The 27,253-nt window shown below is 27.8% G+C and overlaps 5 protein-coding genes across 16 annotated transcripts; 2 read left to right on the top strand and 3 right to left on the bottom strand.

Annotated features, from left to right (window-relative positions):
- The first annotated feature begins 79 nt into the window (after positions 1 to 79).
- On the top strand, positions 80 to 16,950 carry gek (serine/threonine-protein kinase gek). Of its 6 annotated transcripts, XM_076619294.1 has the most exons (28): positions 93 to 169; positions 633 to 920; positions 1,305 to 1,492; positions 1,597 to 1,779; positions 1,862 to 2,133; positions 2,216 to 2,515; positions 2,657 to 2,800; positions 2,910 to 3,032; positions 3,128 to 3,336; positions 3,413 to 3,627; positions 3,723 to 4,726; positions 4,828 to 5,063; positions 5,177 to 5,283; positions 6,896 to 7,093; positions 7,865 to 8,028; positions 8,103 to 8,358; positions 8,448 to 8,734; positions 8,810 to 8,953; positions 9,040 to 9,175; positions 9,251 to 9,492; positions 9,577 to 9,757; positions 9,834 to 10,022; positions 10,194 to 10,379; positions 10,459 to 10,640; positions 10,731 to 10,829; positions 10,898 to 11,021; positions 11,110 to 11,267; positions 11,400 to 15,299. In XM_076619294.1, exons 3-28 carry the CDS (start codon positions 1,363 to 1,365, stop codon positions 11,511 to 11,513), a joined length of 5,583 nt encoding a protein of 1,860 aa, XP_076475409.1. In that variant the 5' UTR covers positions 93 to 169; positions 633 to 920; positions 1,305 to 1,362; the 3' UTR covers positions 11,514 to 15,299. The 6 variants fall into 6 exon arrangements, with proteins under 6 accessions (XP_076475413.1, XP_076475412.1, XP_076475410.1 ...); XM_076619298.1 differs by lacking the exon at positions 11,400 to 15,299 and adding an exon at positions 16,653 to 16,950 and having other exon boundaries at positions 80 to 920; XM_076619297.1 differs by having other exon boundaries at positions 80 to 920; positions 10,486 to 10,640.
- Positions 14,920 to 18,699, bottom strand: LOC117157728 (deubiquitinase DESI2). 7 transcript variants are annotated; one of them, XM_076619306.1, is made up of 8 exons: positions 18,542 to 18,669; positions 18,276 to 18,298; positions 17,440 to 17,620; positions 17,283 to 17,355; positions 17,098 to 17,191; positions 16,884 to 17,025; positions 16,647 to 16,806; positions 14,920 to 16,576 (listed from the first exon to the last, which is right to left on the bottom strand). In XM_076619306.1, the coding sequence occupies exons 3-8, from the start codon at positions 17,563 to 17,565 to the stop codon at positions 16,530 to 16,532; spliced, it is 642 nt and encodes a 213-aa protein (XP_076475421.1). In that variant the 5' UTR covers positions 17,566 to 17,620; positions 18,276 to 18,298; positions 18,542 to 18,669; the 3' UTR covers positions 14,920 to 16,529. The 7 variants fall into 7 exon arrangements, with proteins under 7 accessions (XP_076475421.1, XP_076475424.1, XP_033191874.1 ...); XM_076619309.1 differs by lacking the exons at positions 18,276 to 18,298; positions 18,542 to 18,669 and adding an exon at positions 18,681 to 18,699; XM_033335983.2 differs by lacking the exon at positions 18,276 to 18,298 and having other exon boundaries at positions 18,542 to 18,680.
- A 767-nt stretch (positions 18,700 to 19,466) lies between these two features.
- Positions 19,467 to 22,177, bottom strand: NC2alpha (negative cofactor 2 alpha). The gene is made up of 5 exons (XM_033335870.2): positions 21,931 to 22,177; positions 21,653 to 21,725; positions 21,413 to 21,506; positions 21,156 to 21,335; positions 19,467 to 21,093 (listed from the first exon to the last, which is right to left on the bottom strand). The coding sequence occupies exons 1-5, from the start codon at positions 21,970 to 21,972 to the stop codon at positions 20,790 to 20,792; spliced, it is 693 nt and encodes a 230-aa protein (XP_033191761.1). The 5' UTR covers positions 21,973 to 22,177; the 3' UTR covers positions 19,467 to 20,789.
- Positions 22,178 to 23,078: 901 nt separating this feature from the next.
- Positions 23,079 to 26,357, top strand: DNApol-eta (DNA polymerase eta). The gene is made up of 7 exons (XM_033335867.2): positions 23,079 to 23,485; positions 23,579 to 23,713; positions 23,787 to 23,995; positions 24,089 to 24,255; positions 24,322 to 24,545; positions 24,634 to 24,757; positions 24,829 to 26,357. The coding sequence occupies exons 1-7, from the start codon at positions 23,346 to 23,348 to the stop codon at positions 26,284 to 26,286; spliced, it is 2,457 nt and encodes an 818-aa protein (XP_033191758.1). The 5' UTR covers positions 23,079 to 23,345; the 3' UTR covers positions 26,287 to 26,357.
- Positions 26,358 to 26,685: 328 nt separating this feature from the next.
- Positions 26,686 to 27,252, bottom strand: LOC117157642 (uncharacterized). The gene is made up of 2 exons (XM_033335840.2): positions 26,902 to 27,252; positions 26,686 to 26,846 (listed from the first exon to the last, which is right to left on the bottom strand). The coding sequence occupies exons 1-2, from the start codon at positions 27,113 to 27,115 to the stop codon at positions 26,686 to 26,688; spliced, it is 375 nt and encodes a 124-aa protein (XP_033191731.1). The 5' UTR covers positions 27,116 to 27,252.
- Between the last annotated feature and the right edge of the window lies 1 nt (position 27,253).

Raw genomic sequence — 27,253 nt, 5'->3', positions numbered from 1 at the left:
TACATCTTTCATATTGTAGGATAGGATCTATCTATATGCTGAACTGTCATAGGTATTTTCAATGACGTAGGACTGCCATATTTTTTTCTATATGGGGCCTGCTAGGGGGTCAACCAAATTGTTGGGGGTTTGGAGGTGGCCATGCAAGATGTTTTGTGATAAACGAATGGTGCGCATAATAAACAATTAAACCAATATTATAGCGGGACGCGTCGTTTCGGCAGATATGCTCGAATCGTTTGAGCAAACGGTCCGGATTGGCAAAGAAAAAGCCTTTCACTCAAAACATCTTTCTCACATGCGATAGGAATTTTACGTCACAAAAATTTTGATCGGGGATGAGAGTGTAGTGCCGTGGCGAGGTTATATCAGAAATTGGGACAATGGCCCTTTAAAATTTATCTACGTTTCATTTTATAATTATTAATATTTAAACGAGAAGTATTTGTATAGTCCTACTATACAATACTGATTTCTTCGAACGATACGAGTTGTCTTGGTGATTTTGTTGAATTCGTTGATCGCGAATGCGGTGCCCTACCCCGCTGCACTATTTTTGTCTGTACATTTTATTTACACGTATTTCTCTTGTTGCGTGTTTTCTTCGCCAAATATTTTGGCTATCTTTATAGCAGTTACGTAATTTCCGACGTGAGTAATTCCGGCACGATGGCCGATGATGAATTAAATGAAACTCGATTGTTTTACACGTAGTGGCGTGTGGACATATATACCACGCTAAGTTAAAGGGAATTGATTTTTGACATTCTTTGCATAAGAGTAAAAGAAGCTCAAAGCGTGCTGGTATATATCAATAACATGAACGGGAAACGATCACTGCACGGTTGTAAACAAAATTAATGTTTAAACAGTGAAAGTGATCCTATTTAGATATGTCTATTGGAAATTATCTTCTTAAGGTAAATTATTAGTATACAATTATATTTGTTGTAGATACTGTTTGTATTTATATTCTTTTAATTGGTCTTTTAAATATTTGTAAAAATGTAGTATAACAAAAAATTTTTTTAATTGTTTAAGATATTTTTAGTTGCATCTTTCATATTTATAAATAAAACATTTAACAAATTATGAATCCATATCCATATTTGGTTAAATGAAATAAAGAGAGATTAAATTAATAAAAAGCAAGTGTATTATGTACAGAGTTATTGAAAATGATTGACATGACAATATTTTAAATATTTAATTCATTATCTTTAATGGAAGTATAAAATATATGGTATAATTATAGGTCTATATTAAATTTTATACATAAAAAATAATAATATTAAATGTTTTAGGATAGTCATCACATCATAATGTGGTGGTTTAAAATACTATTGAACAATATTATTAAGAATGACAGAAATAGTATCCAAGGATTTTGGTAAGGGGCAACCTTTTCGCAAAAGAGACATGTCAGATTCGTCGCAGCACCAATATAATCAACCTCCTCCTGATATTATGCCAAAGGGACTTGCAATCAATGGTATATTCCCAAATATATAACAGCTTTTTGTAACAAAATATGTGTCATTAAACACATTATTATATTATAATATTATTATTACTAAATAATTATTATTTTCATAGGCATAGGAGGAAGGTTGCGCCAATTAGAATCTCTTTTTATTGATGGTCCTGTACAAGGGGAAGGAAGAATAGGCCACACATTTTCTATTGAGACACTTATTGATATTTTACTTGTCTTATATGATGAATGTTGTAATTCTTCCTTACGACGTGAAAAGACTGTCTCAGATTTTATTGAATTTGGTATATTATATATACATAACATATGTGTATTTTTTAAAATTTATAATTTCATATTAAAAAAAATTTATATATTTTTTTATAGTAAAACCAGTGGCTACTTGCATTAAGAGTTTGCAATTGGCACGGGAGGATTTTGAAATAGTAAAAGTTATTGGTAGAGGTGCATTTGGTGAAGTATGTGTTGTAAGAATGCGTGGTTCAGACAAAGTATTTGCAATGAAAATTTTGAACAAATGGGAAATGTTGAAGCGTGCAGAAACTGCATACTTTAGAGAAGAGAGAGATGTACTGGTGTATGGTGATCGTAGATGGATCACAAATCTTCATTATGCCTTTCAAGATGACAATAATTTGGTAATTCTTCTAAGCATTAATAACAATTAGAAGCATTTATGAACATAAAAATATCTTATGTGTTTTAAATAATAATGTGTAGTACTTGGTCATGGATTATTACTGTGGTGGAGACCTGTTAACACTATTGAGCAAATTTGAAGATCGCCTTCCAGAAGATATGGCACGTTTTTACATAGCTGAAATGGTTTTGGCTATTGGGTCCATACATGACTTACGTTATGTGCACCGTGATATTAAACCTGATAATGTTTTGTTAGATGCAAATGGTCATATTAGATTAGCAGATTTTGGATCTTGTTTACGATTGTTTGAGGATGGCACTGCACAAAGTAATGTTGCTGTTGGCACACCAGACTATATTTCACCAGAAATCTTAAGGGTAAAATTATATTTCCATATTATTTTATATATAATTATTATTTTTATAATTTATAAATTATGTAATATTAATTTGTATTTTACTAATTTATGATATTTACTACTCATCAATGTTAAAAAGAATGCATTGAATTTCATATAGGCAATGGAAGATGGTCAAGGACAATATGGACCTGAATGTGATTGGTGGTCTTTAGGAGTATGCATGTATGAAATGTTATATGGAGAAACACCATTTTATGCAGAATCTCTAGTCGAAACTTATGGGAAAATTATGAACCATAAGGTTATTAAATAATTTGAATTATACTTATAAAAGTTCTTACAATGATGTTATAATAATTATTATACATATATGTTATACACATTAATGTGTGTATTTTACTTAATTTCAGAATTGCTTTGACTTCCCAGCAGATGACATGTATGAAGTTTCTGAAGAAGCTAAGGATTTAATGAGGAAATTAATATGTAGTTCAGAATTTAGACTAGGTCAAAATGGAATTGATGATTTTAAGGTATTAACATGTAATGTGTTAACTTAAAAATTATAATATGTGGTTATAATTAGACAATTAAATTTAATATAATTAATTGTAATTATATAACACAGAAACATCCATGGTTTGAAGGAGTAAACTGGGAAACTCTTAGAGACAGTACTGCACCTTACATTCCTGAAGTTTCTTCACCAACAGATACATCAAACTTTGATGTTGATGATACAGATGTTCGCAGTTCTGATGCTGTTCCACCAGCAGCAAATTCTGCGTTTTCTGCACTTCATTTACCATTTGTTGGCTTTACTTTTACTCAAGGAAGGTAAGTAGCATCTTTTACTTCTTTATGTTCCTAAAAAGAAGTATACTTAATATGGATTTGTATTTATAAATTACAGTTGCATATCTGATCTGGGTTGTTTGTCTGCTATAACTCAAAAGGATAAACGTGTGCAAATACTGGAGGAAGAAAATGCACAACTGACACAAGCACTTGAAGATTTAAAAAAACAAATTAGTATGAGTCATTCTTCCCCAGGAATATCACCAGATTCTAATAATGCAACAAGAAAACTTCAGGATGAAATAAATACACTTACTAAACGCAACTGTGGTATAAATATATATCTCTAAATATGTACTACTGTAAAAAATATATGAATACTTGATCATGTTATTATTTCATAATATTTCTTTATAATTTTCTAGAATTAGAATCACAGTTAAAATCCATGGAGGTCCCTCGTGAATTACGCAACTTAGATAACGGTGATATGACAAAATTACGGGAATTAGAAAAATTAGTACGCTCTCTTCGATCAGAAAAGGAAGAAGCTATTAAAGATAAGTTAGATGTCCAGGAGAAGCTTAAACTTCAAGATAAAGAATTAAAAGATGCATTAACACAACGTAAACTAGCAATGGCTGAATATACCGAAGTTACAGACAAATTATCAGAATTAAGACAACAGAAACAAAAATTGTCTAGACAAGTCAGAGATAAAGAAGAAGAATTGGAGGTTGTAATGCAAAAGGTTGACAGCTTACGACATGACATTAGAAAAGCGGAAAAGTTACGTAGAGAATTAGAGAATCGAGTGGAAGAGGCAATGGCTGAAACGAGTAAAGAAAGAAAATTAAGAGAACGTAGCGAAGAATATTGTAAGCAAATGCAGGAAGAAACAGAGAAAATTAGGCAAAGGTCTATGGGAAATGATGCAAGTGCAAATCATGCATTAGCGACACAAGAAATTAATAGGTTAAAAGCAGAAGTGGAAAAACTCGAAGTTCAATATAATGAAAATTTGAACCAACAACAAGGTAGGTTCAATCTTGAAATTCGTAGTCTCCAAGAACAATTGCATGAAGCTGAAACAAGGAGAGATTTATTGGAAAGGGAAGTCCAGTTAACGAAAGAAAAATTAGATAATGCAAGATTAGAAAATATCACTGATAGTGAGGAGACTATAAATGAATTAAACAGACGTCATGAAAGAGAAAAAATTATGCTAGTCGAAGAAAACAAAAAACTTATGTTAGAACTTAACACTCTTACCGATAGTGTTAATAGAATACAAGGTGAAAGACGACAATTAGAAGAAGAATATGAGGAACTAAGAAACAAGAAGGAAGCTATTGCACAATGGGAAGCTCAGATTACCGAAATTATTCAGTGGGTGTCCGACGAGAAAGATGCTAGAGGATACTTACAGGTCTGTCCTACCTATATTTTTTTTTATTAATGATGATCATTAGTATTATAGTATGATATGTATCTCAAGAACTGTTTAATTTTGTGCTTAATAAATTTCAGGCGTTAGCAACAAAAATGACAGAAGAATTAGAATTTTTAAAACATTCTGGCGGTGTAGGTGGTGTAGGAAGTGGTTCTACAATGGCAGATAAAAATTGGCGAAATCGTAGATCACAAAAGCTTGACAAAATGGAGCTTTTGAACCTACAAAGTTCTTTACAAAGTGAAATACAAGCTAAGCAGGCAATATCTGAAGAACTTACAAAGACGCGTTCAGATTTAATTGCTGCTCAAAAGTAATTAATTTAAATATATTATAAATAAAATGAATTTTAATGACGAAAATATTTTTATTTCTCTAAATGTCACTGATATAATTTAATAATGGTAAATCATTGTGTATTTACAGGGAATTAAGAGATTTCAGACAACGATTCGATACACTCACGCACGAGATAAAACGTAAAGAAATGCAAATAAAAGAGTTGCAAGCGAGGCTTGACACAGGCGATGGCTGTAAGTACATTTCATATAGCACTGTTACAAAAAGAAATTTCGTAAAAATTTTATTGTTACGTTTTTATAAAAATTCTGTACGAACTATTATTATACAAACTGCTGCGATACATGCTGTGTATGTAATTTGTAAATCTTTTAATCTCTCTCGTACATTGTTTAGGCGGTGAATATATCTGTTCGGTGTTTTGTTCTACATATTCTGTAAAATATTCTGTATTATTTTAATATGTTGTGGCACGGAGTATATGATTTATATATACAATTCGTAATAAATAGAATAGAATGTTCATCATAAATAGATACAAAATATTATTTATTAGATATATAATACCGTATGTGATTTAAATATTGTGTGATACAAGAAATTTTTATATATGAATTCTTATATAAATATGCTAGATTGTTTTTCTTAATTTTAAATTTGCATGCATCTAGCAAAAGGTCAACAGAATCAAGAAATTGTTATATGACATATATAGCAGGAATCATATATAGCATTCATACTTCTCAATATAAATTCTTAAGATTTGCTTATTAACTCTTATTTTTGTCTCTCTTATCTAATAAAATACATATATTAATTAACATAAATAATAAAAGTTTGTTGTGAAGATGCATGAATGGTGTACATGATTCTTTGCACTTGCATATTTATATTATTACGTAGTATATTACTTTTATATTATAACTAAAATTACAAGTCATTATAGTCAGAAGTATGATTTAACAATCTCTTTAGTTTTTGTAGTAAAATATAGAATTTCTAAGAGGTATAACTATATGTGAATACCATCTATTTCTTGTAGTTTGCATTAGTTTAATTAATGGCTTGATATTATATTGGTATGAGTCAGTGTGTGGTTATTTTTTTCTTTTCTTAATTTTTTTTATAAATGTGAATAGTAAGAGTTGGTGTGTGTTTCTAGACTGATATTTAAATGTATTTTAAGACAGTTACAAATATGAAAGTGCAATTCATTATACATATATATATATATATATATATATACATACATATATATATATATACATACATACATACATATATATATGTATACATATGTATACATATATATGTATGTATGTAATAATATCATTTTATGGTCATATATATATATATTATAATTGATCATATTGATCGTATAAATATTTTAATAATATTATAAAAAATGCACGTATTTTTAAAATATGTTATAATTCATAGGTATTTGGCACAAATGAAAATTGAATATATGTGTATCAGAATAATTCAGTTGTTGTCTTGAAAAAACATAAGGCACTTAATTTTTAAAATATGATGTTTTCTGACATTGTTAGGTTGACCTTAATATTTTAACAAAATGTTTTGTCTGTATTATATGTAATATATTTAACTATTTCACTATAATACTTCACTTAGGTAATATACTAAGTATAAAAGTTATTGCCAATACTTACTTTACCAATAATAGAGATCGTTACTATTTGGATACCTATCCAGCATAGTAATTCGGTTCTCCGGTACGGTATGCGATTCTGATTTCTAGACTACAAAGTGCCTCTGTTTATTGGCGTAACGAGCTGTGTCTGGGGCCTCTTGTTGCTCATCTTCAAACTGTATTTGTGACAGCTGCCCTATCCAGCAAAACGTCAAGAAAATCTCCAAACATCGTTAGCACCAAACCCCAACGCATCATCGTACATCAGCCGTCGTCACCCCTACCAGTAATGCGTGCTTCCCGCGTCACGACATGTCGCTTATTAACTAGATTCGTTCCCGTCAACACATTCATCAGTCAGAATGCCGTCGCCATCGTATCGCCACCCGGTAAATGAAGTGGCAACAAAACGCGATTTTGATTGACTAGTCAGTTGGGATGCTAATTACAGAACACAGTGCTATGTTTTTTATGAATATAATGGTATGAAACATTAAATGTTTTTCTTTAAAAAGGAGCGTCAAATGTCAAATGTATCAGATTGTTCTTATTTAAAGCATAGCTCTATGTTAACTTTAATTTCAATTACTGTGAAAATCAGTTATGTGTTTCTTGTATGTTGGAAATAATCATCCCCCAATTAAGGATAGTGTCAGTAGCTTTTCATCGTTTTAGGTGATGGTTGTCCTTTGTTAATTGTTGTAGCTGATAATCACTCAGTTTTGTAATTAAATGATTAACAGGTATGTTGTGTCTGAATGTTTTCGCCTTTAGATTGTTTGAACTGATTGACTTTTTAGTACATCTTATTACATGCTTGCTATTTCTGCTGGTAAACAGTCAACCTTTACCTGCATAATAACGATTACTATTTTAACAGAGTTTGTGTGGTGCAAATTGCAGTGCAGTGATTATATTAAAATGTTCAAAAGAAGATGTTATGAAATTTACATTGATTTATGTATCTACTTGTAGAAAGAAAAACATAATTCCTTACTTTTACATTCTTTATATATTAATAGAATATAGATAAAAGTATTACAGATATCTTTTTTCTTTGTTAGTTTAACATTATTAAAAACAATTTCAACTTCCTATAATCAAAAAAAAGATGTTACCATTTTTTATCCTATTAATTTAAAATTTTTTTTGTATTTCAGTTTTAGAACGTCCTACATCTCAAATGTCATATTTGGAACATTTCTTGAAAGAAACTGCAAGCAGTACACGTCACGGAAGTGCAGATAGCGTAGAAGCCGATATCGAAGATAATCGAGCGCCAAGTATCTCCAGCAGTAAAAGCAACTTATCTGAACTCAGTATTGTGAGTATTATTTTCTAAGTTTAATATAACATTAAGCGTTTACACATTAAAATTCGATATATATTAAATTTTAGGATCCCACATCTCCGTTATCTCATGAACTTCTCAATAAATCATCAACATCTCATGGACAAACCAATCTTCAACCAAAACCAAAATCTCACCAATTCTTAGTAAGAACATTTTCAGCACCTACAAAATGTAATCATTGCACTTCACTGATGGTAGGTTTAACCAGGCAAGGAGTTGTATGTGAAGTTTGTGGCTTTGCATGTCATATGCCCTGTTGTGATAAAGTTCCATCAATGTGTCCTGTGCCACATGATCAAAGTAAGTTATCTTTAGGAAATCATATTTAGTGCAATTTATTTTGAAAATATAATTCTTTAATATGGCATGATAATAAATACTTTTTCCAGCAAAACGACCACTAGGTATTGATCCTACACGAGGAATAGGTACAGCTTACGAAGGATATGTTAAAGTGCCAAAAATGGGTGGAGTGAAAAAGGGCTGGGTTCGTCAATTTGTGGTGGTTTGCGACTTCAAATTATTTCTTTATGATATTTCACCAGATCGTAATGCATTACCATCTGTTTACGTGTCTCAAGTCTTGGACATGCGGGACGAAGAATTCAGCGTTAGTTCTGTTCGAGATTCGGATGTTATACATGCTACAAAGAAAGATATTCCATGTATATTTAGGGTAATGCTTAAAGTCTTTTGTTGTATTTTTATTATACATTCCTTCAGGATTTATTTTTATCTCATGTTTATTTAGATAACGACATCTCTACTAGAACCACCTGGTTTAAGAAATCACACGTTAATGCTTGCAGACACTGAAAGTGAAAAAACAAAGTGGGTAGTTGCTTTAAGTGAATTACATAGAATATTAAAGAAAAACAATCTTCCTAATACAACGGTAAATACAGTATATCGATGTATATATTAATAAGATATCGTTCGATCTCATTCATTTTTATTTATGCTCTTCTTTTTACGTTACAGATCTTTAGAGCAAAAGAATTACTAGATAATACATTGGCGCTCATTAAAAATGTGATGTCAGGAGCAATTATTGATCCAGATCGTCTAGTCATTGGCACAGAAGAAGGTCTCTTCTGTTTAGATTTAGATCGTAGCGGTATGTTCTATCCTATATATATATGTGTGTGTGTGTACAAAATCATTTTATGACTAATTTGTATTACATATTTAGAAATTGCAAGAGTAGGAGAAGGCAAAAAAATATATTTACTGGAATATGTAACAGAAGAACAATTAATAGTAGTTTTAAGTGGAAAACAACGTCATGTACGGCTGGTCCCAGTACGTGCATTGGATGGAGACGAAGTTGAATGGATTAAAGTTGCAGAAACTAAAGGATGTATAACTTTAACGACCGGGATAGTCCGTCGCAGTCCACTAACTTATTGTTTGTGTGTTGCCATAAAGAAGCAGGTAAGACATGTTATTGTATAATATCGGATCATTAATGTAATAGATATTTCCTATATTTAATGTCATTTTTCTGTTTTAATTTAGAATGCATCACAAGTCATTATTTATGAAATTACGCGTACGAAAACACGTCATAAACGTATACGTGAACTGATGTTATCATGTCATGCACAAACTTTGCAAGTTCTTTCTGAAGGCCGCTTCTGTGTCGGATATCCTTCCGGATTTTCTATCTACAGCATCTTAGGAGACCATCACCCTATTTGTAAATATATAAATCCGACCTCAAGTAAATTCAGAATTAATTTGAAACCTATAAATCTCTTATTTTTATGTTTTAGCATTGGTCCATTCTGAGAATACGCTCTTAGGTTTTCTTACATACAGTGCTGTGGATGCTTTACGTTGTATCGAATTGCCACGTGGTGAATTCTTATTAGTCTTCCATACATTAGCAGTTTATGTTGACAGCCAAGGCAGAAAGAGTAGAGATCGTGAAATTATGTATCCTGCTGTTCCTACAGCAGTTAGTGAGTATTATTCTTAAAGCATGTTATTCATAAAGCATTAAATATGGAACATGTTAAAACGAAATATAATTATAATCTCGTATTACATATTACAAATGTAACAAATATTACATGTACAAATATAACAAATGTACATATATTGCATATAACAATTATAACTTTATGTCACAGGTTACTGTGAAGGCTACTTGCTAGTTTATAGCGAGACTCACATTGATGTGTTTGACTGTACAACTGGAGATTGGTTACAAACACTTAATGTGAAGCGAGCACGACCACTGAATACTTCAGGTTCTTTAACGTCCTGTGTCATTAACGATATGCCACATGTTATTTTTCTGAGCAATTTACATCAACGTTAGTATACTTCATATAATAACAATCATAACTATAAAGTGATTAGATATAATATACAATATTCGATTTAATATAATAGGAGAACTACTTAATTTAACACCACTAGATGCAAGTGGTAGACAAATGACAAAACCGCGAAGGAGATTTTCATTAAGAGAAGGAAATAGAGCTGTTCGTCCTACTGATAGACGTTCCAAAATGATATCTGCTCCGACGAATTTTAATCATATCAGTCATATGGGTCCGGGTAATGGAATACAGGTAAGTTATTTTGAGTTTCCTTTTTTTTTTGTTAATATATATATTTTTTGATATACATCTATTTTATAAATGTCTTATATTTTATATTAGATTCAACGATTGTTAGACCTGCCTACTACACTTGAAACAGCTGATCAACAACATAGCGGTCATCACAGTAGCTCTCATCTTCATAGCAGCCAACAAAGAGTAAGAATATAATACATCTTTATGTATTTCTAAAAATATCAAATGTCTACTTACATTTTTTTTCTTAGTTGTATAGTCCTGCAATTCAAGCATCAAGTAAACCAGCGCCACTACCGCCTAGGCATCCACCTTCTGATACCCGACGTCTTAGTTCTCATATATCTAGAAATTCCGGATATTCACCGCATAACGGTATTTATATGCTCAATCGTATTGTATTTTATTCTGTTACATAATTTTATTTGAGATATCTTACATCACATATAAAATCTTTTCTTAGGTTCAACATCATCACGCAGAGGACCGGCACCACCACGACCAACTGCTACTCCACCTTCGTTACCCCGTACTCCTGTGGACCAAGTTGATTCGGAATCTGTGCATCTACGATCGCATACTCCACTTTCTCTTGGTAGCATCGCATCTTTACACGACAAGGTATTACTTTTTTTCTTACTAAAAATATTAACCAAATATAAAGATGATATAGATAGAGAACATTCAACGTGTTCTAAAAAGTTTAGAGAAATCATACTTTTAATAAATACATACAATTTTTCATTAATGTAGGAACACACCTCTGGTGGAAGTCCTAGACATTCAATAGCTTCAAACAACAGTTCAAATCCATCGACGCCACCAAGTCCCGCTCATGATCATGGTTCATCTTCATATGATTCATAAAAATTAATTTAACACTTCTCATAACATTAATAACTTACTGTAATCGCGTCTACTACCTGAATAATAGGATTACAGTATCTATGATAACATTTTTACATAAAATGATATCCGTATTTGATTTTTAGCTGGAAAGTTATCGTATTTATTTCTTTCTTTTTTCAATTTTGTGCAATACATTTTTCTAACCTTGTGCATTATGTTAATTGTATTACAAACGTCTAACAAAAGGCATAATACTCGTATATACAAATGAATTAAGAAGTTGCATGTTTTAGTTATTTAATTCAATAATCAATACAAAGATTTCATAAATATATTAACATTGATTTTGGTATCATGTTGCAATAACTTTCTGGTTTTCAAGAACTTATAACATGTTATATATTTAACAAGGGAATTTACAGTTTATGTAATGATAAATTGTAAATAATTTATGTTCGGAAATCAATGAATCAGCTTTACGATGCCATATATTACCAAAGTAGGTATCGTTTTAATTTCCTCTTTTTTTTCGGAATTTTAATACGAATACTTTGCATAATTTTAATTTTTGATCATCGTAATGAACTACCTTAAGTTAATAAAAATTGAAATCTCAGTCAAATTATCTAGCAATAAAAAATTAATCTAATTAATCTATCGTACCTACCTTTTGAATCTAGGTATAAATAATAGTTTCAAGTAAATTATATACTTAGTCATTCTTAGTGACAAATGAATTCAGTGGAAGTGAATCGATCTGATGCCTTATGACTAAATATTTTCTATTGCGTCATAATGCAGTAAGGTGCATCATTTTATTCAGCATGTGAATAGTAGAAATAATCGTGCAATGTATCTAAAGCTCCTGCTAATAAATAGCTATTAAGCAAGGCGGCTATATACTTTTACATGATATATGAGTATTATATTTGTGACAGTAAAAGAGTGTTGAATATTGATTTGTCCTTACTGCGACAAAAACTGATTTCTCGTTTATAAATGTACTGCTTTCTCTATAATTAAGGCTATAAATATCATTGTGGAAACTCTTTTTTTTTAATGCATATACATATTTAAAATTTGTCAGTCAAATATTAACAAGTGCAATGCATAATGACTGAGAATAGAATCGAAACGAAAACGGAACGACGATGATTAAGTATCGTTTATTTCAAACCATGAAATTCTGAAATCCTTATTTATATTTGCAACAATTTGAAGAAAGTGTTAAGAAAGATTACGCTACAGGATTACGCAACATCTTTAGTACTTTTATATTAAAAAATTTAAAAACCATTAAATTCACAAAAAAAAAGAATAATGAATTATTATGAAATTTTGAAAAAAGTATTACTTGATGATTAATTAGTTACATTTAGTTCTTTTTATAGTTGTAAGACTAGAACAAAACAAATGAAATTACAACAAAGATGAGAACAAGATAACAAGTTTTATATGTTTTAATGTATAAAATATATACATTTTTCATGTACATTTATAAAAATTTGCTAACTATACTAAAAGAGGAGAAAAAAGAGTTGGTAGAACAAAATAATTATCTCAGGATTCTATACCAGTAGTTAAAATATGAAATAACATTTAACGGTCAAGAATCCCGAGTTGCTCCATTCTTACTCAAGTAATTATGGATTGAAGATGTTTTATCTTCATATCCCTAAACACGGCATACAGTAAAACAAATAACTACAGTATGGATTCAATTCTTGCATACACGAAAATAAAGTGCATGTAAAAAAAATAATGCTGAATCATGCATTTAAATTTACATATATTTATAATGAATTTTAATGAAAAAAGTTTAAAAAAGTATCGAAAAGTTTATGAAATATTGAAAATGTTACGGTAAAATATTGATACGCTACATTCCGAGCAATTCTTTTTTATTTTCATAAAACAGTGACAAATATACATGAAAATCGAAGTTCCAACTCTTTAAAAAGATCATCGTTGATGGATATAAAGTTAGCATAATAACTATAACATGCGTATAATACCAAAAAAAAGAAACTTGAAACGACTTTATCACATTTGTGTAATGGTAAGACATGAAAATATAATTATAAAAGAAATATATATCGACTGCAATAGGTTTGACATTCTTATATTAAAAATATAGAAGAAACCGTTAATAGAAGAAAAAAGTGTTAATGTTATCAGACAAAGAATGTAATAGTACAGATATTGCTGTCCATACCAGAATAAAATAAAGTTTAAAAATGAATTCTAGAACTATTCTAGAAATGTCATCATATGTTTATAAATTGTAGCAATGTACGTGTTATTGTACTTACCAACGAAATTCAATGATTTGTCTATTATCCGCAATTGTTACTTAAGGGTTCTAAAATCAAAGATACATCTGTTTGTCTTATGTTGCCTTGTATCTAAACCGAGTTTGTTTATAAATAGAACATACGAAGAAATAGTCACTTTGTATAGCATTGATTTTATATTTTTGTAAATAATTCAATTTCTAAATAAGGTTCCAATTTCAATTTGATTTTAGACCCTTCGAATCTTTCATTTTCCTTCTTTTTTTTAGTCTGCACATATATGACACTGAAATTTTGAGTACGTCGTTTTATAACATGTAAAAACTGTGCTATAATTATGCTTTTTTTTACGCATAATCAAAATGTACGACTGGCATTCTGCACGAAAATAGAATGATTATATGTATGCATATACAGATTTGTATGATTCAATAGTTTACTTTTTTACGAGTTGTTAGAATATTTTATGTAACAATTAATAATGATTTATGTATCCCATTGGTTTAGTACCAGTGCATGTAATGACCTGATTATTAATCTTTTTTTTAGCAACTTAGTTTAGCGTATTCTATACTATGAATTTATTTATAACTAATATGTGCATTATATTTACGATATTTATTAAAAGCAATTGCAAGCAATTATTTGCATTTTGAATAATGAATTGTATCTCATTGTATATTATTTAAAGTGTGTCATTATAGTAAGAAGTACTTACATTATGGTAAAAAGAAAACCAAATTCTTATGTTTGTAAGATTTCCTCACAAACATTTTTTTTGTAGATTTCATAGTATTTATAATTTTTGTTTTACATTTTGTTTCATACAAAATCTATGATAAAAGATGAATATATTTCCTTTCTCTTAAATTCATTCTTCACTGAAATAATAATAACTTAATTTTTTTGTAATAAAGAATTATATTAGTAAACTTGATGTATGAGTACAATATAATTAATGATTAAAACTGGTCTTAATTTTAGGTATTATCATAATTAACAAAACAAAATAATAATTATTAGAATATTTATTTTTTAAAATGAAATCATTAACAGTAAGACAAAGGTCCCTACTGAAACAATAAACTAAATATCATTATAAAAAAGACCATTTAAAAAGATACGTAAGCTTTTGTACTTATATTGTATATTGTGCTTTATATGCTTCATTATTTTAGTATTCTATATCGCATAAGTAATTCATTTTATAACTCTGTATCAATACAATTATTAGTGAGGAATATAAAACATAACATGTTTTGGTCTATAAAATATTTATAATGACTAATTATTTTTAATACCTTTTTTTTGAAAATATAATACATATATGTATATGAAGAAGACATTCTTTTTTAAACATATGTCGTACAGAGACGCACGAATTTAAATTTGGTAATTTCGTGTAAATTAGTATATTAAATAATTCTATTAATCCAAATTAATTTTAAATCTAACTTCAAAAAAAGCTTTCTATAATATAATTATATAAATAAAGAGTAATTAATATTTTTGTTGACTATTATATTAGATGTAATTGTTATATATCCGAAATTGTTCTATAAATAATTCATTGAAAGATATTCATATGTTAACATTAAATATAATAATTTTATGATTGATAACATCTATGAATTTTATGCAACATGTCACTTCCTAATATTAGTCATTAAAACAGAATTAACAAAACATTGAATTGGCACTAATTGTTACTTGTTTTTTGTGTTACATTTTACAAATATAATATATTCAACAGAATTTTTTTGTATTTATATCATATTCGAATAACTTTATGAATTTTTCATTTTTTTCAACATATAACATTATAAACTTGGTGTCAACAACAGTTTTAGCAACATTAGTAATGATTTGTATGTCATGAATGTTTAAAAAGAATTCATTAGATTTTGGATCTAACAAATGCTTCCAAAATCACAACATTATATTAATTCTATTGTTCTATATTGCGCAAAATTCAAAATTACCTTTGTGGAATGTGATATCCATATAGTGAAAAACTGTTGACTCAAAATTTGAATTATAAAATTATAAATATGTTCCTTATAAAAGTATTTGCACAAAACATATTTTCATTAAATCATAGATGAAAAGTAAGTTATTCTTAATTTATTTATTTTATATGAATGTTAATATATATATATATATATTATATTATATATATATTATATATGTATATTACATTCATTCTTCATTTAAATTTCCTAACAATATTAATGGCAGCTGTACAGAGAGGTGTCGCATGTATACATAACATAAATAATTATAATATCCAAGTAAACCAGGTTATTGAATGTTTAGAAAAACATCACTAGATAATTCTAAAATATAATTTGAACGAATTGTATGTTTTACAAATATTAATTTTGAAATGCGATTTGAAATGACAGATATTACATGTATAAAATCTAATTCACAAAAAATTTCTTAAAAAATTAATGTGATTAACTAATAAATGAATACGTTCCAGTCTCTTTATGCCTTTGTTTTATACGTAATTATCTATTAAGTGTATACCTATTAAATTTCGATTGTGTGATACAACAAAGAACACACGCGACATTGTATACTGCCGTCCAGAATTTAAAAGACGACATGTTGCAAGAAAGGCATTTTTTCAGTATTATTAAATCACCACTGGAATTCTAGAGTACAATATGAAATTTGTACCTCATCTTGACGGTTTTGTTTCTCGGATTCCACGGTCTTGGCGATATAGTTACTGTCACGATAAACTTCCTTTGCGCATAAACTCTCTAAATGGTGTAACTCCTATGACATTTTAAATCTCTTCGTTTTAAAAAATTGGCCAAATGTTACAAGGAAGTATCAGAAGACGTACTTTCAGAGGATGTACTTTCATGGCTGACTTGATTCAGAGAATGTTGAAGTGCATCGGGAGTTAACCATTCCTTTGGTAGACAACGTTGAAGGAATGGTACACAAGAACTGAAATATGCAAGGCGATTTACCCAACCTGGTATTTCTTGACCACACAAAATCTACAATTTAGAATAAAAATATAATATTAGCATTGTATTAATTAATAAGTGATTATATACTATTTTTATATACATACAAGTGTAAGTTGACTACTAAAATGATTACAATTTTTATTCATTAAATGGTAACGATCACCCCTAAAATCTTTTCCTAATTCAGTAACGATCCTAGTTACATCTTCTTCTGTGAAATCTGTATATCCAATGTGTACTGATTGCCTACGATGATGAAAAATAAACATACTCTTCTTTAGAAATAATATCAACATATCCTTACTAAAATATCTGTACCTATATCTAAATTGCTCCCCTAATTCTTCAGCAACTCTCGGTGTGATTTCAAAAATTCCAGAAATTGGTTTAGAATGACCTCCATATGCATATTCTGCAAATTGAAATAATTCAGCTAATTTTAATAGATTCAGATGGAATTAAAAGAAATATATATATATATATAAAACATTATGTAAATATACCTGTTCCATATATTTCAACTCCAGAATGAAATACACCCAATCCAATTGGAGTAGTATATTCGTTTATCCAATACTGAAACACGAAATGTATTTATTACAAATGTGCATCAATAAAAATTAAAAAGATATTTTAAAAAGAAACTTAAAAGGACCTTACCATATCATAAACATTAAGAATTATTGGCTCTCTAGCCATTTTTGGTATTAATTCTTCGTTATCCTGTGGATAACCCAGACAACTAGGAAAAGATAGATTGCAGCTAAGACCTGACGAAAACATCATAGAGATACCTATACTTGAAGAGATGAACAGCAGCACTACCTATGTTCCAACGCACCTAATAAGCAAATACATTTGCTATATACTGGATCTACACTAAGCACATAACCAAAAATTACTACAAAATTTAAAAAAGAATGATGAAATAGGAAACATCTTATTTATAATTTTCAAATAAGTATCTGTGGTTAATTTTATATCAAATCACCTAAATGATTCATATGGGGTTACACAAATAAAAAACAAAAATGTAATAAAATACATATTATTGTCACATAAATATTATTTATTAACTACATAATAATCAGTAACTTCATGCTTTTCTATGTAAAATTATATTATACTTTGCAAAATACATAGCAACAAATATGTTTTTCTAATAACAATATTGCAACTTATAGAATCAAAATGATAAAATCACCAATATTATGTTACTTAATCTATCATAAATGCTAAACAATAACAATACCAAAGTCAAAATATAAACAAATGATATTTTGAATTAGAATTATAATTTACTACTCTGTTATTGTATTAATAAAGTTGTAGGATGCAGAATGTTCAAAGATAATCAGCAAATTTATTAGTAATATTGTCTGACAATGAGTAAGGAACTAAGAATGGATATACTTCACAATAGAAGAAAAAAAGTGTATTGTGAATCATCAAGTCAAAGGTTTTGTTAAATGATATTTTTAAATAAATTGTATTACCTAAAAAAGTCGAGATTTTAGCACTATCACATTTCTTTATAATTTGTCACAGAATAGTTCAGTACATGTTAATCTCCAAATTTTCTTGAAAGAATTGTTGATGTTAAATATTGCAGAAAGACATTGTACAAAATTGCAAGTAAGTATACTCGCAATAAATTACCGATCTTCTTGAAATGTCAATAACAGTTATTAAGTTCTTATGAAAATTTAATAACATAGATTTAATAACTGAAATTCGTAAAAATTACGTGCAAATAGCATACATTATGTCAATAAGAAGTCTCTCCTCACTTGAAGTGTGCTAAATTATCAACAAAATCCTTCTTGAAATTTGTAATTATGTATCTTAACTATTCATTACGTATTTTTAATCACAAACTTAATTAAATGCACATAACAAACATTAACATTAAAGATGTTTTAAAGGAATTTAGACAAATTGTTTATAATTAGAAACGAATGGCATTTGTCTAGGGATATCGAATAATTGTCTCTAGTCTAGATGAATATCAAAAGTTGAATAATTACTAAAGAATTTTTTTTTCGAAAGTTATACATATGTATGTAAAATTTTACCAAAATATTAAATAATATATTTTTCTATAATTTTCCTATACTGTTGCTAATTCTAACATTTTTTATTTACACAATTTTAATATTTTTAATACTGATAAAATATAATTCGCAAGACATAAGCATAATAAAAAATGAAGTAATTAAAACAAACTTTTTAATATTATTTATAAATATAACTAAATATATATAAATAGCACAATGTCATTATTAAAATTTTTATTAATAAATTTACATATTGTTATTTGAGACTATCTTAAATTAATCTTATTCTTAATTGAAATATTAAGTATAGCATTATTCATCTGTTTTTATGATTAATGCTATCAGATAAGCACTGTGGACAGAAAGGAAATTTCCTCTCTGCTATAAATACATATGAACATAAATATTTAGTGATAAAAGATTGTTTAGACATATTTCTAAAAAATTCAGATTACTTGTTTAAAATAGAAAATTGGTACAGCAATCAGTTATATTTCTAAATTTTTTAAAATAATTTTTTATGGTACATATGTATCTAGAGATATATAGTATATAATTTGATATATAGTATAGAGATATATAGTATACATAATGAAATGCATGTGATTTGATTTTGTTATCCTGTTACTATTGAGATAGATACGATTTATTTGAAACATTTTACCACACATTACAAACAATTTATGAAACAAAATATTACTCTTATAAATATACACATATATAAGCATATATAGCACACGTTCTTTTACTAATTTTTAACACTCTTTACATAATCATTGTTCAATTTTTCTTATTTTTAAACGAGTGTGCGAATATTATATTAAATATGCTACCATAAATACAATATTTCCAGATTTTGTATTTTGTATAAAGATATTTACAATTATTTTATTCTATTTTACTAAGAAAACATTTTCTAGATTTAAAATACGTAATTAAAGTTTAATTATTTACATATTTAAACACCTCATGATAATGTCTTTTTGTAAGAAATTTCAAAAATTAATATATTTGTTCAATGAATGACCAAAGTGTAATTTGCTTCATATAAATAAAATAATATCACAATTGAGTTTTTATAGAATTTAATAGTCTATTCTTATCTAATTGTTGTGCATATATTGAACTATTGAGAAATTTAATAGTTTCAGTCATCATGTTTAATATATAACTTTGCAACGTATGTATGTTCAAATAAGTATATAATTACATAAATATATTGTGAAATATTTGTCAATGCCACTCTTTTAAAATCAATTCTCTTAAGTATTGTTAATATATTTAAGATATCTTTCTAAATATATTCCTTAATATGTGTATGACACCACCTCTTCCTTATACAAATTTATTTTTATGCAGGTAAAAAGTCTTAGTTATAAAGCTTATTATTGCATACATAATGTTGCAAATCACAAATATTCTAAGATATAAACTAAATGAGGTACAAGTAGAAAATTTTGCCAATTATAAAATGCAAGCCTAAATACCTACATTCTTAATAAGTAAATGTATTTGTACCTACATAAATGTACAACATATATTTATAAATGTATAAACAGAGGAGAACTGTATCTAGATTATCTTTAATGCATACATATTTGGAATACACAGCAACTGTGTAAATCCAAATATTGTTACTTATTATAGATGTGTATACATGAATATAAAGTACTTAAAATATGAGTGTTTTACGATAATCGAGTCGTACAAAACATTTTTAAATAGGAAATATGTAGTTTTAACTAGTCTGAATAAAATTTATAATTTAACAGAACAAATACAAAAATATAAAAATTTATGATTAGTGAAGTAAATATATATAAGTAACAAAACTGTTCATATAATGTAAATTATAAATTGCCTGAATAAAATTTGGTAACATTATATGATCGCATACTTTAATTATTGTTTTAATTTAATTTTAAATTCGTATTTCTAAAATTTTACGAATAACTATGTATCATAATCTTCATCCAAAGTTGCAGTATGAGTAAAATTAGATGTTGGTTGATTATTTGTATTTACACTTGATGTATTTGTACTTAAATTCATAGGTTTAACTTCTGTATAAAAATTAGGTTGACTAATTTGAAACGATGGAGGCACAGACATTTGAAATTCTGGAACTTGAGGTACAGTATTTTTTACCATTTCATTACGAGTACCTGGATTATATATTCCAGTTCCATCACTGTTTTCTTCATTTTCATTTTCTTTCTTTACTTTAGTAGTTAATCCCATCTCCTGCTTTGAAAATCTATAAAAATATAATAATATATTTAAAATTTACAAATACCAAGTAAGTTATTTAATATTTACCCTGTATCTGGCTGTTGTATTGTAGGTAAATAAGTTGATGTATTTGATGCATTTGTATTCATTGGAGCAGGTGTTAGAGGTGGTGTAGGTACTTCCTCATCAGGTCCTGATACATCTGGTAAAGAATTTACTAAATCTTTTAAAAAATCAAAACGGTTCTCTGATAAAATACATTGTTTCCTACAAAGAGATCAACAAATCAGTTAAAACCAAGTACTGAATTAATTTTAACTCAATTAATTTTAAAAAAATCTTACATATGAGAAGGACTCAAAGTTTTGGCATTTTTAGCATTTGTAATTTGCATGGATTTTGTAAGTAATGAATGTACAAACAGTTCCAATGTTCTAGGTATACAAATAGTTAAGGAATTTACTTTCAAAATAAAAATATATCATTAACGGCTTAAAGATCTACGATGTAAACAACAATAATTCTTATATTGGCTTATGTTGGCATTAAAATTATTATTCTTATTATTAATTTAAAAAGGATATAAATTATAATCGGCACTGGTTGTGCAACTTTTCCAATTTCTTCATCAGTTTGCATAATTTTTTTTATTCTGCCCTAAATACATTTGTAAAAATAGGTTAGTCATATAATTAAAAATTAATATGTATATGGTCTTTTTAATTATATATTTCTTTATCATTTAAATGAGATTACAAGTAAATTACATTGTTTTTATTCAAATTATAAATATGTAATTTATATATGAAGTGCATTTTCGTGAAAAACTTCTCCAAACTATACAGAGTATTTTAATACTCACTGCTGGAAAACGTGCATTATATTTTTTCTTTTTACTTGGCATTGTCACAAAGTGTAGTACTTCACCTTACGCAAATTGTATATAAATAAATCAGAGAATAAAACTTTGAAAAAATAAACGCGTTTATTGTATGTTGTATTTGCAGGAATCAAGGTGTTCCAAAACTTGACATGTATCTGTAACCTCTATGATGTATACATATACATTTTCAATAATCGTAAAGTATTTTACGTTCGTAAATGTAATACTTAATGCTACATTCATAGAATATAAGCTACTATGTGTTCTAAAAATACTTAAAACCAACATGTAATTTCAGATCTTAATTTATGAATATTAATATTCATTGCAGCAATATATATATTTTCGTATTTATTGTATTAATATATATTTCCCTTTTCTGTGCAAAAATAATTTATGCTTATTGATTATACATAAAATTACTAATGGCATATCGTAAATTAAAGATGTTGCGTGACCTTTCCAAGATTTGGGGAATTTAGCGTGATTGCAGCCAGTGGAGTACTGCACTGGAATTCTGTACGCGTTACAACTTCAAACAATTTTGAAACTAATTCGATGTTTAAATTTATGTTTAAGACTAGTTATATTTCAAACTAAATATTTATAATAGATTGACAACTTTAACAAGATTTATGCTGTAATGAAACTTATTGAGACGCTGAGCTCAGCGTGACGGTTCTAACGATTCTTTAATTTTGAGTCGCAGAGTAGCTCATTTATCTACTTGAATTTACATGATAATCTATGATTAATTTGTTATCCAATAAGACAAACTCTTATTAACTAATGCTAATAAATTTTATTTTGATTGGAGTTTACAATATTAGAAAGCGAGCGATTTATGCTTTGGCAAAGCACTTTACCATGGTAACGAAAGTAAATATGAAATTCGAAAGTAATCACAGTTGTTACTGAGAAATAATTTTGTCATTAATCAATAAATTTGTTAAATAGCTTTTGTTCGTTGCCTCGGCTATGTTGCTGTACAGTTAAATTCGCGGCGCAAGAATTAACCCTATTATCATACAAAATATTCACGGTAGAGAGAGCCACAGGCGTACACCAGTTCAAAACAAAGATGACTACTTCTTATAATCCATCCTTACAAAATAATGTGAATTTAGGAACAATGATCTAGTTACAAATTTGAATTTGAGACTGTGTCAAATTGCGATTGTTTTTCTTTTAACTTTATACTAATTTGATTATATGTAAAAGTTTTATACCTGTAACCTATTTTTAAAATACTAAAACGATAACGATGTTTTTGCAAATATATATAATTTAAACTTCCATTTTAATGAATACTAGATGAATAACGTCGTATTATACTAATGTTTTTAACCTATAATTGTAAATAATTTTAATTAATAGATCAAATTTATTTTATAATGGCAAACTCAAGCAAAGATAGAGTTGTCGTTTTAATAGACATGGATTGCTTTTTTTGCCAAGTTGAAACAAAACTTCAACCAGAATATGCTGGAAAACCACTTGCAGTCGTACAATACAATCAGTGGAAATTAGGAGGGTAAAATATTTCAGATAACATAAATTATACTTAAATAACTTAAGTAGATAGATTAGAGAGAGATTCTAAATATTGCTAATATTTTTTAAATAGGATAATTGCTGTTAATTATGAAGCAAGGGAATATGGTGTTACAAGACACATGAGAGGTGAAGAGGCAAAAGAAAAATGTCCAGATGTTGTTTTAGCTAGTGTACCATGCCTTCGTGGAAAAGCTGATACATCAAGGTATATCAAAAAATTATGCATTTAATATTTTTTACACACACACAATGTGGGTGAATTACAAATGTTTGTATAGATATAGAAGTGCTGGTCGTGAAGTTATTAATGTTATAAAGAAACATTGCAATATAATAGAACGTGCTAGTGTGGATGAAGCATATTTAGATATTACTGACTTGGTTTGTAAAAGGATGTCTACATATTCTATTTCTTTGAATCATTTAGTGACACAGCTTTCAAATACTTTTGTAGTAGGATATTCAGAAGTTGGAAAAAATGATGAAGGTAAGAAAAAATTACTATAAACTTTTATGACTATAAATAAATTTGTATATAATGTTGTTATATGATATGGGCCTTTATATGGTATGGATTTAGAAGAGAGAAGTAAAGGCACAGAAACTTGGATAATGAACGTTTTCGAGAATCTTGAAGACATAGAAGCACAAAAACTTGCAATAGCGGGACTTATAGTTGAAGAAATAAGAGCTGACATATTTGATAAAACAGGATTTAGATGTTCTGCTGGTATTGCAGGAAACAAGGTAAAAAGGTGTACCATCTATTTTATTACCTAATTAATTAAAAAAAGTAATATTGTATATGTTTAGATATTAGCTAAGTTGGCATGTGGATTGCATAAACCAAATCGACAAACAATATTACCTGCAGCTGCAGTATCAACTCTGTATTCGACATTGCCAATCAAAAAAGTTAGAAATCTTGGTGGGAAGTTTGGAGATGTCGTTGTGGAATCTCTCAATTGTAATGTTATGGGTGATTTAGTGCAGTATTCACTGCAATATTTACAAAAACGATTCGATGAAAAAACAGGGTATATTTATGAACTCATAATTTCACTGAAAATAATAATGTATAAAAACATTACTTTGAGACTATGTTATATTAATATATTCATTTAGGTCATGGTTATACAATATTGCTCGAGGAATAGACAATGAACCTGTTAATATACGATTAGTATCAAAATCAATTGGAGCATGTAAAAAGTTCCCAGGAAAACAAGCTATTGTCTCATTAGATGTGGTAAAGTACATAATAAAATTTGTACATAGGAAAATTGTGAATTATTTCTTTACATAATATTTTGTTTACAGTTAGAACATTGGGCTGGTGAATTATCAGCAGAAGTTTGTGAACGTCTTGAACAAGATCTTGAAGAAAATGAACGACGAGCAACGTTAATGACAATATGTTATCAGTATTATCAAAATAAGGCTACAGTATCACAATCACGTTCATGTACCTTAAATTCATATAAACCAGGAAATATGGCAATTCGTTGTGTACAAATCATATCTAAGTCAACACAATGTCCAATTGCATATTTAGGTATATCAGCTGGTAAATTTATACCAGCTAAAGGTAGCGGCAATTTTCGGAATTTTTTTAAATCAAACGAATCAGAGCCTCATAAGAAAATAGATGCACAAACAGAAAATACGAAAGTAGAAAGTATATATTCAGTAGAAAATACTACTAAGAAAATAAAAAGTGATTTAGATGTCGATAAAATTATCAATGTAGATTCTAATAGTGATGAAATTAACAATGCATCAAGTAATAAACTAAAACATGTTGAGAAAAAATGTTCTACAATAAGTCCACAATTAGGTGAACAAAGTTGTAATATCAAAACAGATTGGTCTCCTACTTCCAGAAGATTAAATAATTTAATCAATTTATTAAATGAAGGAAATAAAATAACATTTTATGAAAAGAAGGCAAATTGTTTTAATTTGAATGATCCCTTACATCAAAATGATTTTAAGGAATCATTTTTTATGAATGTTTTCAACCCAAAAGAAAGTGATTTGAAAGATACACATGTAAATGATATTAGGTTGATTGAGTTAAACGACAATGTAAATATAGATATTGAGTTTGAAAATGTAAATGAAGATAGTGTAAAAAACGAGAAAAGTAATTTTGACGAAAAATTGGATTTGAATACAAAGGCGAATAGTGATAAAATGTATACAAACAGTGAAATGGAAAATGGGCCAATTTCTTCAAATATAAAATTAAATGAAAATAACAAAATGATTAACGAACAAGATATAATACAACTAGAAGAAATATTTCCTGATTTGAGTAATATTGATCCTACTGTAGTTGTATTGTTACCTTCATATTTACAAGAAAAAGCAAAATTATATATGAAAACAGAAAATAAAAAGGATATTTCAAAAGAAACTTTAGCGAAAATGAAGGGAAAAAATAAATTTAAAACCAACACTTCGAAAGGAAGAAAAGATAATGATATTTCTAGTTTCCTAATTAAAAAAAACTCATGTAACTCAATTGAAGTTCCTTCTAAACAATGTTTAAAATGTTATCAAATGATACCTATATTAAAATATCAGGAACATTGCGATTTTCATGTGGCTGAAAGTCTGCAATGGAACTTAAATAATTCAGTATTACATACTACAAATATGAAAAGGAAGGAAAATACAAGTGATGTAGATACCAATTCTATTAAACGTCGATTAAATGCAAATATTTTAAATTCTCATAAGAATCATAAATCCATATCATCATTTTTTTCGTAATATGAATTGACGTATTATATGTTATATTGATATCTTATATCTATCTTAAAGAAATAAATCTTAAATAAATATTTTGTGTATCATTTGTAAAAATATACTTACATTTTATGAAATATGTAGATATATATTTACAACATAGTCTTCTTAGAATTGAAGTAGTTCTTCTCCTTCAATTTTATTTGAATTAATGACACTTTTGAAATAAAAAGCAATAATACTGTAATATGCATAAAATGCTAATGTTGTATTGATTCATAATAAATTTTATTTAATTATATTGCTCCAGTATCTTTCATTTAAATAAATTAAAATGATAGATAATAATTAAAATAATAATAATAGTTAAAAAAATATTTTACTTTTAGGTATCTTATAATATACTTGTTCAACATTGATAAATTATGTATATGTACAATTAATACTTAAAAGTCGATTTGTACTTAAACAATCGAGTTTTGCAAATTCCGTTTTCACGCTTTCTTTGTATCGTTTCATTGAATCTTGAAATGTAGAAATCGTTGTTTTTATTGCATCGTTAGATGCCTTTAGCAATTGAAATGCTAAAAAAAATAATGAAATTTTAAAATAATATCTGAAAATATTATAAAATTGTACCTTGTTGTTTATCAATCTCTGCTTTCTCGATAGCTCTCATTAATTTATGCATAAGTCTTAGTAATTTTAATTGTTTTCGTGACAACATTTTTTGGAATAATATTTTTCCGAATTTTTGTTCGTGTTTTTTTATATATACGTCCAATTTAAGAACTGCTGCTTTTTCTGTTTGACTGTCCCATAAGATTTTTTTACAACATATATTTTTATCCATGATTATTGTCTTAAATTTTACATTATACACATTAAATTGCACATTAGAAATATGAAGCTCAATAAATAATTCTGTTGTTTTTGAGTATAATTAAAAGTTTATACACAGTGGGGTCACCCTATATATTCTGAGTTGAAA

The sequence above is a fragment of the Bombus vancouverensis genome, chromosome 6 (assembly GCF_051014615.1).
Source record: "Bombus vancouverensis nearcticus chromosome 6, iyBomVanc1_principal, whole genome shotgun sequence".
In the NCBI taxonomy this organism is placed as follows: domain Eukaryota; kingdom Metazoa; phylum Arthropoda; class Insecta; order Hymenoptera; family Apidae; genus Bombus; species Bombus vancouverensis.
This window is presented reverse-complemented; position numbering and strand designations above follow the sequence as displayed.

Excerpts from the sequence above, each read along its gene's own strand:
- DNApol-eta (XM_033335867.2), top strand. The coding sequence starts at position 23,346 with ATGGCAAACTCAAGCAAAGATAGAGTTGTCGTTTTAATAGACATGGAT. Across the intron at positions 23,486-23,578 it reads AATCAGTGGAAATTAGGAGG|GATAATTGCTGTTAATTATG; the intron begins GTAAAATATTTC and ends TTTTTTAAATAG. Across the intron at positions 23,714-23,786 it reads GGAAAAGCTGATACATCAAG|ATATAGAAGTGCTGGTCGTG; the intron begins GTATATCAAAAA and ends ATGTTTGTATAG.
- NC2alpha (XM_033335870.2), bottom strand. The coding sequence starts at position 21,972 with ATGCCAAGTAAAAAGAAAAAATATAATGCACGTTTTCCAGCA. Across the intron at positions 21,336-21,412 it reads ACTTTGAGTCCTTCTCATAT|GAAACAATGTATTTTATCAG; the intron begins GTAAGATTTTTT and ends ATCTCTTTGTAG. Across the intron at positions 21,094-21,155 it reads ATACAACAGCCAGATACAGG|ATTTTCAAAGCAGGAGATGG; the intron begins GTAAATATTAAA and ends ATATTTTTATAG.
- LOC117157728 (XM_076619309.1), bottom strand. The coding sequence starts at position 17,565 with ATGATGTTTTCGTCAGGTCTTAGCTGCAATCTATCTTTTCCTAGTTGT. Across the intron at positions 17,026-17,097 it reads GGGGAGCAATTTAGATATAG|GCAATCAGTACACATTGGAT; the intron begins GTACAGATATTT and ends TCATCATCGTAG. Across the intron at positions 16,577-16,646 it reads TGAAAGTACATCCTCTGAAA|GAGTTACACCATTTAGAGAG; the intron begins GTACGTCTTCTG and ends AAAATGTCATAG.
- gek (XM_076619295.1), top strand. The coding sequence starts at position 1,363 with ATGACAGAAATAGTATCCAAGGATTTTGGTAAGGGGCAACCTTTTCGC. Across the intron at positions 11,022-11,109 it reads CGGATATTCACCGCATAACG|GTTCAACATCATCACGCAGA; the intron begins GTATTTATATGC and ends ATCTTTTCTTAG. Across the intron at positions 11,268-11,399 it reads TCGCATCTTTACACGACAAG|GAACACACCTCTGGTGGAAG; the intron begins GTATTACTTTTT and ends TCATTAATGTAG.
- LOC117157642 (XM_033335840.2), bottom strand. The coding sequence starts at position 27,115 with ATGGATAAAAATATATGTTGTAAAAAAATCTTATGGGACAGTCAAACA. Across the intron at positions 26,847-26,901 it reads AGAGATTGATAAACAACAAG|CATTTCAATTGCTAAAGGCA; the intron begins GTACAATTTTAT and ends TATTTTTTTTAG.